The sequence below is a fragment of the Microchirus variegatus genome (genome assembly GCF_963457635.1).
Source record: "Microchirus variegatus genome assembly, chromosome: 3".
NCBI lineage: Eukaryota > Metazoa > Chordata > Actinopteri > Pleuronectiformes > Soleidae > Microchirus > Microchirus variegatus.
In genome coordinates, this window is record NC_139804.1 from 35791200 (window position 1) to 35807609 (window position 16410).

At 40.9% G+C, this 16410-nt stretch overlaps 1 protein-coding gene across 1 annotated transcript; it reads left to right on the forward strand.

Moving 5' to 3' along the window:
* Positions 1–3721: 3721 nt before the first annotated feature.
* On the forward strand, positions 3722–15693 carry LOC310925158 (transient receptor potential cation channel subfamily V member 1-like; the record flags this gene model as incomplete). Its single annotated transcript, XM_083887032.1, has 15 exons — positions 3722–3843; positions 4182–4330; positions 5306–5458; positions 6217–6354; positions 7117–7421; positions 7573–7749; positions 7842–7997; positions 9038–9130; positions 9232–9302; positions 9379–9544; positions 12646–12712; positions 12797–13137; positions 13339–13466; positions 13660–13766; positions 15614–15693. The coding sequence occupies 15 exons, from the start codon at positions 3722–3724 to the stop codon at positions 15691–15693; spliced, it is 2253 nt and encodes a 750-aa protein (XP_083743158.1).
* Positions 15694–16410: the final 717 nt, after the last annotated feature.

Below are 16410 nucleotides of genomic sequence, written 5' to 3' on the forward strand. Positions count from 1 at the left end.
CTGAGAGGAGAATAATTGAATCTGTGGGTAAAAAGGGGGTCGTACCTATGTTCCCCGGGGTCCTATGTTCCCCGTTTTTTTTCCCCAAGAAAGGTCCACTTTGTATGTGACAGGGGAACATAGGACCAGCGGGGAACATAGGTATGGTCCCGTAAAAAGTTAAGCGAGTGCAAGATGTGTGGGTGATTGTTATGGTCTGACCTGTGCCTGCATCACAATGAGTCAGCGGATTTTGCTAAATGCGGTTTGCTTGCGTCACAATGAGCCAGCGGATTTTGCAAAAACACGGCAACAAACACATGCAGTGGCTTTTCAAAGCTATGCAAAACAAGACGTGCAATAAACTGACACTTTATAGCCCAGCCTACTCTAGACAGTCCTTAGACTTTGAATAAACAAACGACAATTCCGACTGCAAGGTCCCAAATTGAAATGGTCCCCAATTTAAGGACCTTTCAGAATCCCACACATGCAAAGCACAGCCAGCTATGTATCTAGCTAAGTATCAGTATTTGCTTTCTACCATACAGAAATAAAAATGTCACTGAACCTTTTCTGTGTTAAAGTAACAATGAGCACTCAAACACATTCATTCATTCATTCATTCATTCCAGGGTGCAGGAGATAAACTGGAAAAGATGGAGCTCAGGGCTGACTGTGATCCACGCAGAAGACCCAGTGAATCGCAGGATGCAGCTGCCGTCTCGCTCACGCTCTTCAGGTAGGATGGAACACAGACACACACACACACACACACACACACATTCTTGTACTTGCTGCATACTGAGGACTGGGTTGCTGACAAAATGAGGACCAGCATTTCCACTTTATAAATCAACACAATTACAAATATCTACTTCATGAACGACATCTATAAAGAACTACTGGTTGCAGTACCATACAATGTCTGCAGGTGGAGCCCCAGAGCAAAAAGGGCTGGAAAACTTTTTCGATGTTTTTTTTTTTTTCTTTTTTTTTTGGTCCAAAATTTGACAAAAATTTCATACTACAATATGTCGTCCAAAATTTGAAAAAAAACAATTTGACCCAAAATTTTTGGTCCAAAATTGGACAAAACGTCATAATATACTATGTCGTCCAAAATTTGAAAAAAAAATGTTTTGCCCAAAATGTTTGGTCAAAAATTTGACAAAAACGTCATACTATACTATGTCGTCCAAAAATTGAAAAAAAAATGTTGGTACAACATTTTACAAAAAGGTCATACTATACAATGTTGTCCAAAATTAGATTTTTTTTTTTTTTTTTTTTTTTGACAAATTGTGTATAGCATGTTATAGCAACCTAAGGAAGTGATTTCAATGAAAATAAAGTGAGGACCGGCCAAAATGTCCTCACTCCGTAAAAATGACCTCACTTTGTTGGTTAAAAACCCTCACTTGTCCTCAGTATGCCGCAAGTACAAGAACACACACACACACACACACACACACACACACACACACACACACACACATACTCACTTGAACTGCAAACATGTTACTAATATGAGTTTCCATGTGATTTGTCAGTGAAACTGTGGGAGAGGAGTGCACTCTTGGAGAGGATTCGTGCCAGATATCGCCAAACTCAAAGTTCCATCTTTCCCTGATTTTACATATGAAATAATAATAGTATATTAGTTATAATATATAATTATATATAATATATATATATTTCTATTTCTACCATTTATCTTGGCAACAGGACAACTTTTAACTGTGAATGAGTGATACTGTGAACCGACACAGTGTGATGATGCTGACCGCAGAAGAGCACTCACACATCTGTGTGTCTGATGGAAGGGTCACCTGACAGACACGTACTGTGTATTGGAGGGAGATGACTTTCCTTTTATAGAGATTCAGCGTTATTTAAATTGAAACTTTTTTAATAAAGAGACACCATGGCTCTGTCAGAGCTCGGTGTGTGTGCACAAAGTCGAGATTAAACAAAATGTGGAAATGTGGATGAGAACCATTAGTGTCCTTTAAGACCGTCATTCTCAGAGACAGCTTGACGGATCGCCGGTCTTCAAATATGTTGACTGAATTTTACCCAGCCGTTTATTTAAAGCTGTAGTTTGTAAGTTTTGAATTTTAAAGCAAAATGTCTGGTACATGCAAACACTCAGCTTGATCTCCCTCAGATCGCATTTATTTATTTTCTTTTATTTTGTTGAGTCACATTTATTTCCGGGGATACTTTTATTTTGAAGCGCCACATTTATATCCAATCACTACACTTTATTTCCAGGCTCTTTTTCATTTCCAGTCCTTGTATGCAAATTAGGGGGCGTGGTTAATCATAGATCCAGACCGAAGCAACAGCAGCTAACCTGTCGTTTATTATTATTTCATAGCCAAATGTATTTATTTCAGGGTTATATTTCTTTCTTTCTGATTTGTTTATTTATTTATTTGTTTATTTTTATTTTATTTTATTTTATTTTATTTTATTTTATTTTATTTTATTTTATTTTATTTTATTTTATTTTATTTTATTCAGACTGAGATGGCTCTCGATGATCATTACTCAGTTTCCTCAGCAGGTGGCGGTGTTGTTGTGCTCAAAATAGATTCAACATGTTGTGTAAAAGACAGGGTGGAGTCAATGTTTATGCCCAGGTGTTTAAAAACTTGTCACTGCTAAATGGGTTGACCCTGGATACTGTAAAAAAAAAAAAAAAAAAGTTTATCTGTGCTTCCTCAGCACAGCTCCCTGGGTCTTTGTGGTATTTAATTATAGTGAGTTTTGGTTAAAAGTATGGGCTCGTTTGTTGAGATGTTGTGGAGATGTTGTTTTTGTACACAGAGAACACAATCAGGGATAAAACACAACCCTGAGGGAGACCTGTGTTTGCTTGCTGGATGTAAAACCATTTAAAAACACTTGTTGTGGCCTGTCATATATACATATATATATATGTATATATATATATATAAAAAACATGCTTGTATTACATGTTCATTTGTGACATCATTCCTACATAAAGTATAGAAACAATAACACAACAACAACAATAAAAACTGATTGGGTTTTGTGTAGCAGAGGAACAAATGGGTTTTTAATGATAATATTATTATAATAATAGAGCTCTGGTAAACTCTAGTGGAGAGCAGGGGTAAGTGCACAGGTCCACCCTGTGTGTACAAAAACAACCAGTGATGGATTATATTTAAGCATCTGTCAGGAGAAATCATGAAAACTTTAGCTTAAAGGCTGTTCCCACAAATGTGTTGTTGCTGTGGATTAATGTAATGAGTTCTCTTTCTCCGGAGCCTCAGGCGTTTTCCTGCTTCGACCTCACCCTGTTTATTTACTCTCACTTTATTTGCATGTCATATCAACCTCATTTTTTTTTTTTTTTTTTTAAAGGAATGTTCTTGGTTTAGACGTTTGTCTTTGTTAGTGTTGTTTAAGAGCAGGGTTCACAGGTGTTTACTATACCTGAGAAAAGAACAGTTGACCGTTTTGATCCCAGCTCAGATCCCTCCATGCTCTTTCTTCCTCCAACGGGAAAACTGTTGTGTAAACAACAGGCGCGTCCTCTGGGCACAGGGAGGGAGGGGCGTGACCATGGAAACACCTTAACCACCACCTCCAATTACATTCCTACCTCCTGTCTACACCTGAGCAGCAGCCGCTCAACATACCTGCTGAGCCGCCCGTGGAGTCTCACACACACACTCTCGTCTTCACAACACTAACAACAGGCAAGATGGAGAAAAAACCACCAGAGGATGACTATCAGGTCGACGGCATCCCCGACAGTCTGGACTGGCTTCTGAGCACAGACACCGAGGAGATCACTCCTATGGACACCAACATTCTAATGAATAGGTAACCGGTTCTACTCGGGAGGAGCTGGAGTTTGATTTCACTTTCTCCAGCTCACGCATGTGCACTCGAACGATTCACCGATGCAGACACAGGAGTCATCAGCTCAGACACAGCTGTGGTTGTCTATTTAGCCTTTTGAGACTAAGTTTCAGGTTACGTGGTTGTAGATATATGGTAAACGAGCATCCAGAGACAAAAGATCCTGCTCTGACCATAAGCCGTGCAAGAAGAAACACTCTTACACGTTGTTTTCTAAGGTTAATCTTACTATAATCTGAGACCTGAATGATGCATTCAATGATATGTGTGTGTGTTTCCCTATGTTTCAAACCATACAGTGTCACCACTGACGGTGTTGCTGTCACGTCAGCATTCACCAGGGAGCGGCTCTTTGAAGCAGCATCACAGGGAGACACGACTCAGCTCGACGGTCTGCTCAACTACCTGTTGGTTAATAATAAACGACTTACGAGCCCAGAATTCACAGGCAAGTAGGAAGAAGCAGTTTATTTGTCTCGTCTCTGAAGGACAACGTCCCACTCTCACATGCGTGACATGCGTGTTAGTTTGAATCAGTGCAGCCATGTGTCCTCAAACCTGCATGTGCATTGTTATATATTCTGGCGGAGCCAGTTTGGAGTTGACCTGAGTAGAAAGGGCATCGGTGAGGAGGAAGATGTTTTCTTAAATAGTTAAACCAGAGGAAGTCGGCTGTGACTTGTGCTACTGGCACATAACACTCTCTCATCAATAATAATAATAATTATAAGCGTCTCGTTGCGTGTTGGGAAAATTTGGAATTTTCGCCAACTTTGGCGCCACCTATCTCGTGCGCCATGCAAGATTTCAAAAAACTTTTCAGATTATATCGTACCTCAACTGGTCCAAATCGATCTCGCCAAGTTTGAAGGTGATTGCTCAAAAACTGTAGATTTTGGTATCTACGGCAAGTTATGCTGTAAATTCGCCAAAAACGCCTCCGTTTTCGCCTTCAATCCAAGATGGCGGCCTTCCTGTAGGTTTCACAGAAAACTTGTGATTGACTTTTGCCCATGGCACAACCTAATGAACGTGTGTACCAAGTTTCGTTCATGTACGTTATTCCCGACAGGAATTGACCTAGTAGCACTTTTTTGCGTCAGTCTGAAGCCCCGCCCACTTCCATTTTTTGACGCACATTCACCGAACCACTTTTTTACAAAATTTTCAGCGAGGTCTGATGTTGTCCCGAAAATTCGTGAGGTTTGGGATACGTTTAGGCCTTCAAAAAGGCACTTTTTTTGTGTGAAGAATAATAATAATAATAACTCTTTCAATTACAATAGGGTTCTTGCACAGTTGTGCTCGAACCCTAATAATAATAACAGAGTGTGGTGAGACTGAAATTAAAAGTTATGGGTTATTCTAGTATGTGAACTTTCACTGATGTCAACACCTATGTAATCGTGTGCACCACTTTCAGATGACATCACCGGGAAAACAGTGCTCCTCAAAGCTTTGCTGAACCTGAAGGCTGGAAGAAACGACACCATTGACTTTTTCCTGGACATCGCAGAGAAAACTGGAGATTTAAAAAACTTAATCAATGCGCCTTACAGGGATGATTGCTACAAAGGTAGGTGACAGTACACATATGCTCACATAGGTATTTGGACAAAATGCAAAAAAACAATTCACGCCGTGACTAATGGAGTCGAGGCGGAAGCAAACCGGCGGAATACTGTGGCTGAAAACAATGACATCTTTTAAGGTATTATCCTGCTAAAAATAAACCTGCACGTTCAGTCAAGCCTTTGTTTCTAGAGCACATTTAAAAACAACAAAGGTTGAACAAGGCGCTTTACAGAGTTACACGCACAACAACGTAAAATGTATAAAATCAATAAAAACACATAAGTAAAAAAGGTCAAATCTAAATAGAAGTGTCTCGGTTGACTATTCTTACACTGAAGTGATGACCCCGTCAGGATCATGTGCCATTCACAGATCCTGCTGTTCCTTCACTATGCAGCTCCAAGTTTCCTGGATGCAGTCTGGACAAGCTAGTGCTATTTTAAAAGACAGACATACCACACATATTGTACTATATGAAGCAGTGCAGAGACTAAACTCTAACGTCTTTCTCTGTGTGAGTGTGAGAGAGAGAAAGAAAGAGGAGCAAAAGTCATGTCGATGTACTGGCAGTGTACGAGTCAGACGTCCTCAGGGGATGATATTATTTCTCTGGAGCTTTACATGTACGGACTTGTATACAGTCACTGTGAGAGCTCTGTGGACGTGTCTCACACTTCATGTCTCACGTTAGGATCTGTACAAAATCCTGACATCAGCAACTTTCTTTGTTTTCCGTAACGACAAACGCACACGTCACAGGTCAGACAGCGCTGCACGTCGCCATTGAAAGACGGAGCTTTGATCACGTGAAGCTGCTGGTCCAGAAAGGAGCCGATGTGCAAGCCAAAGCCAGTGGAACGTTCTTCCAGCGTGATGCAGGACTGGGCTTTTATTTTGGTGAGTAACGCTACATTTCAACTATCACCAGAAGCATTTTGGGACATTCTTTATCGCTACCTGGGAATGGCTGTCCTAGATTTTTACCTTTGCGTGTTTGTTTTGTTTTTTGGATCGTGCATGCCAGGGGTTCTCAAAGTTTTGATACCTGAGGGCCAATTTAGGAACCCAACATTGGACTGAGGGCCGCCAAAGAAAAAAAAAACAGAAAGAAATCCCATTTGTAATAATTTTTATGACCAGATTGCAGTTCTACAGTTTAGCGTTGAGTAATATAAGCGTTAATATAATGTAATTTAAGCATTGATATAATAACGCTTTATAATTTACTGGGTAATTACCCAGTATTTTGGCCATTGTTCTTACCTTCTAATTACAGGTTAATACCAAGTAACACATTTCTGTTACCATATATTTACTGGGTAAATAGCTAGTAATTGGGGGCTGTAGCTACCTGCTTATTACCAGCTTATAACCCAATAAAACACTAAAATTCACCATATAGAAACCAGGTAAATACCCAGTATTTTTGTTTACACTTATTGGTCTGTATCCAGTAATGTCCAATAAACATTTAACAAGCTTAGTCGCTCCTGGATTAAAACTATCAACTGTAATTCATTGCGGGGCCGCCAGAAATGTTTCTGCGGGCCGCCATTGGCCCCCGGGCCGCACTTTGAGAACCGATGGTGTATGCCATGATTTGGCAGTTTAAAAACAAAATGTATTTAATTTGGTCTGGTTTTTGCTTGTTCCCTTCAGGAGAACTTCCACTGCCGCTGGCTGCCTGCACCAACCAGCCCAACGTTGTGTCCTTCCTCATGGATAACCCGCACAGACGAGCAGATTTGACCGACAAGGACTCACAAGGAAACACCGTCTTGCACGCTTTGGTGGTCATAGCGGACGACTCACCGGAAAACACCGAAATGTTTGTGACGATGTACGACGAGATCCTCATTCAGTACAACAAGATTAAGAAGACAAGACAAGTCAATCTGGAAGAGATTGAAAATAACCAGGGCTTGACTCCTCTGAAGTTAGCGGCCAAACTGGGGAAGATTGGAGTAAGTTTGTTTGGTTTAGGTCTAGGAGGTGCACAGAAAAATCTCAATCTTCGATGGGATATTACATTTGTAGATAAACAATCTGCCATATGTGTGTAAGGTTTGAGATTCTAACACCACATCATCTCTGTGTTGATCTTTCACTGAAAAGCTCTTCAGGCACATTTTGCACCGAGAATTTGTGGATGAGGAGATGATGCCGCTGTGCAGGAAGATCACAGAATGGGTCTATGGACCCGTTCACTCCTCACTTTTTGACACAAGCTCCATCGACACCAACCAAGACAACTCTGTGTTGGACATAATCGTCTTTGGGACCGAAAGTCCGGTTAGAACATGTTTGTTTCTACAGAATTGTTGCTGTCATTGTGCTGCTCTTTTCTAATGTTCTAATGTTTTTCATGTTTTTTTTACCCTCAGAAACGACCAGAGATGCTCCAGATCGAGCCACTTTACAGTCTTCTCACGGACAAATGGGACAGGTTCGCTTCCAAGTTATTCTTGATGAATTTCATCGCGTACCTGGTATACCTGGTCATCTTCACTCTTGTGGCCTGCTACAGAAAAGACGGGGAGGTGAGACTGAACAAAACCGTCTTCAAAGAAATATATATAATATTATATATATATATATATATATGAAGTTGTTAAGTGAGAATCAGCTAATCCTACCACAGAAACATGTAAAATGTTACTTGCTAAATGTTTAATTATACTTTGAAAATGAACGCGAACTGTTGAAAAAAGACATAATTCCACCGCCTGTGTTAGCATTAAAATCTGACGATGAGCTCAGCTGAGCAGACACAGACAGTGGCATCACTGAGCCTGATCTGCTCTGGGGCAGTGTTTCCCAACCGCGGTCCTCAGGGAACACTTCCCTGCCGTGTTTTATATGTTGCCCTGCTCCAAAAACATCTGACTCAAATTGATATTTGTTGTTGTTGATGTTTTTTTGTTCAAACAATTGAATGTTTAAACTTAAAAAAAAAAATGTAATGTTTCAACTTTTGTATATATATATATATATGTATATATATATATGTACATATATATAATCATCTTTCAACTTTTGTCAAATTTCTTCTTATTTTTTTAATTTTGCGTTTCAACTTTTGCCTTTTTTTCAAAAAAATTTCAACTCTTGTTAAAAAAAAATTGAATTAAATGTAATGTTTCATCCAAATCAGGTGTTTTTGGAGCAGGGCAACATGTAAAACATGGCAGGGCAGTGTTCCCTGAGGACCAGCGTTGGGAAACACTGCTCTGTAGAATATGGAGAATAAGGTTTAGAGGGGAAACCTTTCACAAATCAGTGTTCCGTGATCTCATGATCCAAAAAAAAACATGTGACCGTGAGCCTCGGACACTGCACTCACTCTTCATGTACAGTGGTCGGGTGTAATGAATGTGGGGACTCTCCAGGTGTGTCTTAGCTTTTTAAGTCTGTGATTGAATGATAACGTCAAGCCATACATTGTTGAAACAACAATAAGCATTTCTCTGTGAATGAGTCATATCACACACACACACACACACACACCCCTACTTCAAACTCAGAACCGGACAAGCAGCATCTCTAACTAAACACAGATCAATCACCTTTTCACCTGCAGCCACCATTTCCCATCGAAAACAAAGTTGACGCCCTCCGCCTCGTCGGCGAGCTCATCTCCGTCTTAGGAGCAGTGTGGTTTCTCTACAAATCGGTGAGAAAGTAGAATCTGGTCTCGTACTTCGCACAAAATAGGCCGACATTCATTTAAATGTACTTACGTGTTCCCATTGTGTTTGACATCTGCTTCCATAGATAACTAGTTTCATGAGGAACCCACCAAGCTTCACGTCTCTGTACACTGATGGAGTCTGTGACATTCTATTGTAAGTATCACCGTGTCAGAGAAGGTTTGCCTGTTTTATGTCATTGTGTTTTCACCGCTCCTGGTTGTGTTTGCAGTTTCCTGCAGGCGACACTTCTCCTGATCTGCACAGTTCTGTACATCAGTGGACTGAGAGAATACGTTGGACTCCTCGTGTTGTCTCTGGCTCTTGCCTGGATCAACGTCCTTTACTACTCCAGAGGCTCTAAACACATGGGGATATACGCCGTCATGATGCAAAGAGTAAGAATTGGTTTATAAAAAGTATCAGCGAGCACCATTGCCTCGAGCAAGAAGGTTGCCGTTTATCTCTGTGAGTGTGTGGTTTTCTCAGGGTTCTCTGTTTTCCTCCCACAGTCCAAAAATCATTCAGATGTTACTCTAAGATGACCATAGATGTGATTGTGTGAGTGAATGGAACAAGCTACATAGAAGTAGTCTTGGAACAGCATATAGACCATGGGTGTCAAACTCTGGCCCGCGGGCCAAATTTGGCCCGCCGTGTAATTTCATTTGGCCCTTGAGGCAATATCAAATTAACATTAGAGCTGGCCCGCCGTTTTATACAGCGGCAATCGCACTGAATTTAGCCGGCGATTTGGCGACTCTGATGGTCAGTATAGCGGTATTTTCAAATTTATTAGCTTGTGGAAAAAGTTAATGTTGATATTTACCTCAGAAGGCTGCAAATAGAAAAGATACATTCAATTTTTTATTTAGTTTTATTTGATATGACATTGATATTTTTTAATTATTATTATTATTATTTGAAACTCGATTTTGCATGTCACTATAAAGTTATATAAGCCTTGCTTGTTCAATATTCAATGCAAAACTTGTTTGGGTCCCTATTAAAAGGTTAATTTGTTCAACCTTGGCCCACGGCTTTGTTCAGTTTTAAATTTTGGCCCACTCTGTATTTGAGTTTGACACCCCTGATATAGACTGATAGAGGGTGGGTTAGAGTGTCGAGGTGGATCGTGCAGAGGAGAGGGTAAGGTGAGTGCTAGGACAGAAGATGTGCTTGGAAGAGCTGGGTTTTCAAAGGCTTGTTCAAGATAGACAAGGTCAGTTGTTCATTCCGCCAGCATGGAACGACACATGAAAAGTCTGGATTGTCTTGTGCGGGGTGTTGGCACCACCAGACGACAATACATAAGCTAGCATTAGCCTTTAGGAGAGCATTTATGTTGGTGGGAGCAGACCCATGAGGCACTTTGTAGGCTTGCATCAGTGATTTGAATTTGATGTGTGCTAAGGGTAGCCAGTGGAGCTCTACTTAGGTCAGCCTTATCTAAAGCCCAATTTAAGGCCACATTATACTTCTCCGACTGCGTATGCGTTATCCGTCTGACACTCGCTGCAATTTCCCGCCCGATCAGTAGGGGTCGCTGCGCAAGGTTGTTGTGCTTCTGGCTACAGTGAGCAATGGCGTCCGAGAAAGAAAGAGAGAGAAAGACTGTTGTTGTTGAAAAAGTGGCCGTTTCTCACTTTTCTGTGTCCCGCAACGCAGTTTTAAGATAATTTGAGGCGAGAAATTGGCCATTCAGAGTCTAAACATGTGCTGTGTGTGTTAAGATATGACGTATTTATAGTTCGGCAGCGGCGTTATCGGCGGGGATCAGCTCCGCCTCTGTCAGGACGCCCGGAGCGCACTGAGAGCCGGCACAGAGCAGCTTAGCTCGGCCTGTCCTGAGGACCAATCGTAGCTCTTGCCGTCTCCGTAGTCCCTTGACGGAGTGACGGACACTTAAAAAATATTTCGTGCAGACGGAGACTACGCAGAGGCTCTTCGACAGTCTCTGCGTCAACGCAGAGCACTTTACGCAGAAGTATAAATTGGGCTTTATACTCCTGCGTAAAGTGCTCTGCGTAGCTACGCAGAACCTGTCGAAGAGCCTCTGCGTCGTCTCCGGCTGCACGGAATATTTTTTAAGTGTCCGTCACTCCGTCAAGGGACAACGGAGACGGCAAGAGCTGCGATTGGTCCTCAGGACAGGCCGAGCGAAGCTGCTCTGTGCCGGCTCACAGTGAGCACCGAGCGTCCACAGACGCGGAGCTGATCCCCGCCGACTTCGTCTCTGCCAAACTATAAATACGTCATATCTTAACACACACAGCACATGTTTAGACTCTAAATGACCAATTTCTCGCCTCTAATTATCTTAAAACTGCGTTACGGGACACAGAAAAGTGAGAAACGGCCGCTGTTTCAACAACAACAGTCTTTCTCCCTCGGACGCCATTGCTCACTGTAGCCAAAAGCACAACAACCTTGCGCAGCGACCCCTACGGATCGGGCGGGAAATTGCAGCACCTATCCGTCACCACGACGCAGAAGTATAAAGGCTCGAGTGGTCTACGTGGTGACGCAGACGGATAACGCATACGCAGTCGGAGAAGTATAATGTGGCCTTAAGGGTAGCCAGTGGAGCTCAATGAACAGAGGGCCTTTTAGGCATGTGGCCTTTTAGGCATGTGGCCTTTTAGGCATGTGGCCTTTTAGGCTGATCGAAGACCTGGCACACCACCACCTTCTGGACCATCTGTAGTGGTTTCACAGCACAGGTCAGGAGGCCTATTAGTTGCAGTAACCAACGTGGGAGATGACCAAAGTCTGTGCTAAGAGCTGGGTAGCCTGTTGGGTTAGGTACAACCTGATTTTTCTTATATTGAATAGTGCAAAGCAACATGTCCAGGTGACAGAAGCAACATGATCTGTAAAGGTCAACTGGTCATCAATCATGACACCCAAGTTTCTTGCTATCTTGGAAGGAGCCAGAGATAGGGAGTCGATATTTACGCAGATGTTATGATGCATTGTTGGCTTGGCTGGGAAGACCAGCAGTTCAGTTTTGTAGAGGTTTAGCTGGAGGTGATGGGCTTTCATCCATGCGGAGAGACTACCCGAGATTTGTGCTGAGACCGTGGGGTTGTCCGGTGGCCGAAAGACAGATACAGCTGGGTATCATCAGCGTAGCAGTGATATGAGAAGCCATGTGAGTAGATGATCTGGCCCAGCGAGGTGGTGTACATGGCAATGTGTAGCGGCCCCAGCACTGAGCCTTGGGGCACACCTGTGGCAAGGCTGTGTGGTGCAGATGTGTGACCTAGCCAAGACACACAGGACGTAGGACTCGAACCAGGAGTGTTCTTTTCCTGTGATGCCCATGTTTGAGAGTATGGATAATAGAATATGATGATGGTCTTGGAAGAGTTCTTCGTTTCTTCAAGATAGACTGTTCTGGTAGCGCTCAGTAGGTCATTCCACCAAATTCCAAAGCTGAATCACTTTCAAGTTCAAAATCGACATACCTAACCTTTAAAATACATTTTCTTTTTAGATGATCCTGAGTGACCTGTTGACCTTTTTATCTGTCTATTCGGTCTTGCTTGTTGGATTCTCAGCAGGTAAAACTCTCATGGTTTCCAAATGTAAAAGGTTAATTAGATGCAGAATAAAGTCTTCATCATTTATCATCTCCTCATCCTCAGCTCTGGTTTCTCTGATGGACGACGCCGATTCAGCTCAAGACACACCAACACCAAACAATGACTCGCTGCCACGGGGAAGGAGCTTTGATGCCGAGCCGTTTGAATGCAAGAAGCCGACGTACGACGACCTCCGTTTCACAACACTGGAGCTCTTCAAGTTCACCATCGGAATGGGAAATCTGGAGTTCACCGACCAAGTCCAGTATAAGGAGGTTTTCTACATCCTGCTCATCACGTACATCGTTCTCACGTACATCCTGCTTCTCAACATGCTCATCGCCCTGATGGGCAACACAGTCGAAAGAATCTCCAAAGAAAATATAAACATCTGGAACCTGCAGGTGGGAAACTGTCAGTCAGAGCATTTCTTTTTAACAAAGTCAATGTCTGTGAGCACCGAACAACCAACACAGTGTGTTTACTCTCCATTTGCAAACAAAGAACACATTTCCAGATCATGTGCATACAACACAAAGCATAGGCAAAAGTTTGAGACGCTTAAATGATAATTTCTTGTATTTATTTTTGTCCTACATCCTCAGAGAGCGTCTACAATTTTGGACATAGAAAAAGGACTGCCCAGGTTTCTGCGGAACAGGCTGTTTTCCAGTGAGTCTTTCCTGACGCTGCGTCTGAAAAGTGAAAAGGACGAGAGTCGCACATTTTTCAGGTAAACCATAGTTACGACGAATGCTAACATGTACTTACACTAAGTACAGTCATTACATAAACGTGTGTGTGCAGTTCTGGAATATGCGTCACTATGTCCTTATATAATGCAAACTTATTTTAAATCAAATGACTCCCACTCGCCACTGCGTGTTTTTTATGTTTATGTTGCTGAACGTCTTCTTCGTCTTCAGGGTGCAGGAGATAAACTGGAAAAAATGGAGATCAGAGCTGACTGGGGTCCAAGAGGAAGACCCAGGGAATAACATGATGCGGCTGCCGTCTCGCTCCCGCTCTTCAGGTAGGATGGAACACACACACACACACACATACACACATTCTTGTACTTGCTGCATTATGAGGACCAGGTAAAATTGCTGACAAAGTGAGGACCAGCATTTCCACTTTATAAATCAACACAATTACAAGTATCTACTTCATGAATGACATCTATAAAGAACTACTGGTTGCAGTACCATGTGGTATATGGAATGTATAGCCCCAGAGCAAAAAGGGCTGGAAAACTTTTTCGATTTTTTTTTTATTTTTGGTCCAAAATGTTACAAAAACATCATACTTATACTATGTCGACCAAAATCAAACAAAAATTTGACCAACATTTTTTCGTTCAAAATTTGACAAAAACGTCATACTATACTATGTCGACCAAAATCAAAAAAAATTGACCAATAATGTTTGGTCCAAAGTTTGACAAAAACGTCATACTATACTATGTCGTCCAAAAATAAAAATAAAAATTGTTGGACCCAAAATTTGACAAAAAAGTCATACTATACTATGTCATGCAAAAGTTGAAACAAATTTTGACCAAACATTTTTGGTCCAAAATTTGACAAAAACGTCATACTATACTATGTCGTCCAAAAATGTAAAAAAAAAATTTGACCCAAAATTGTTGGTCCAAAATTTGACAACAACGTCATACTATACTGTGTTGACAATTTTTTTTTTGAAAAATTGACAAAAAATTTGGGTCCAAAATTTGACAAAAACGTCATACTATACTATGTCGACCAAAATCAAAAAAAATTGACCAAAAATGTTTGGTCCAAAGTTTGACAAAAACGTCATACTATACTATGTCGTCCAAAAATGTAAAAAAAAATTTGACCCAAAATTGTTGGTCCAAAGTTTGACAAAAACGTCATACTATACTATGTCGTCCAAAGATAAAAATAAAAAATTTGACCCAAAATTGTTGGACCCAAAATTTGACAAAAAAGTCATACTATACTATGTCATGCAAAAGTTGAAACAAATTTTGACCAAACATTTTTGGTCCAAAATTTGACAAAAACGTCATACTATACTATGTCGTCCAAAAATGTAAAAAAAAAATTTGACCCAAAATTGTTGGTCCAAAATTTGACAACAACATCATACTATACTATATTGACAATTTTTTTTTTGAAAAATTGACAAAAAATTTGGGTCCAAAATTTGACAAAAGCGTCATACTATACTATGTCGACCAAAATCAAAAAAAATTGACCAAAAATGTTTGGTCCAAAGTTTGACAAAAACGTCATACTATACTATGTCGTCCAAAAATAAAAATAAAAAATTTGACCCAAAATTGTTGGACCCAAAATTTGACAAAAAAGTCATACTATACTATGTCATGCAAAAGTTGAAACAAATTTTGACCAAACATTTTTGGTCCAAAATTTGACAAAAACGTCATACTATACTATGTCGTCCAAAAATGTAAAAAAAAAATTTGACCCAAAATTGTTGGTCCAAAATTTGACAACAACGTCATACTATACTATATTGACAATTTTTTTTTTGAAAAATTGACAAAAAAATTGGGTCCAAAATTTTACAAAAACGTCATACTATATGTCGTCCAAAAATTTTTTTTTTTTTTTTGACAAATTGAGTATAGCATGTTATAGCAACCTAAGGAAGTGATTTCAATGAAAACAAAGTGAGGACCGGCCAAAATGTCCTCACTCCGTAAAGATGACCTCACTTTGTTGGTTAAAAACCCTCACTGGTCCTCAGTATGCTGCAAGAACAAGAACACACACACACACACACACACACACACACACACACACACACACACACACACACTTGTACTGCAAACATGTCACTAATATGAGTTTTCATGTGATTCGTCAGGAAAACTGTGGGAGAGGAATCCAATCTTGGGGAGGATTCGTGCCAGATATCGCCAACCGCATATTTCTGGCTTTCCCTGATTTTGCATATCAAAATAATAATAGTACATTAGTAATAATAATAATTAACATTCAGATTCAGGTTTCCTGTGGATCACTTGTTTTTGGTTAATTTCTATGTCTACCATTTATCTTAGCAACAGGACAACTTTTAACTGTGAATGAGTGATACTGTGAACCGACACAGTGTGATGATGCTGACCGCAGAAGAGCACTCACACATCTGTGTGTCTGATGGGTTAGGGGTCACCTGACAGACGCGTACTGTGTATTGGTGTGAGATGACTTTCCTTTCCTTTTTTAAATAAAGAAACACCACGGCTCTGTCAGAGCTCGGTGTAGAAATGTGGATGAGAACCATCAGTGTCCTTCACCCCTTCCACCTCCTCGCATGCTGCTGAAATCTCAAATCCTGCCTCCTGTCCCTCCTTCCCTTCATTTCTGCCATCATCTGCTCCTCACCCACCACTGGAATTGTTCCCTCACTCTGTCACCCCAATATTGACAACAACAACAAAATAACTGGTTATGATCCCGACAACTTCAATCACTTCACCTCAATTTCTGACCTTCCTTTCGTCTTCAAAATACTAGAAAAAAAAAAACAGTAGCCACTCAACTAAAGTCACAGATGACCTACTCATGGCAGCTGATTCTGGATAACTCACCATTCTCATATTCCTTGACCTTCTCACTCGATCCTCCTCCATAGATTATCTTCCATATGCATCACTCACA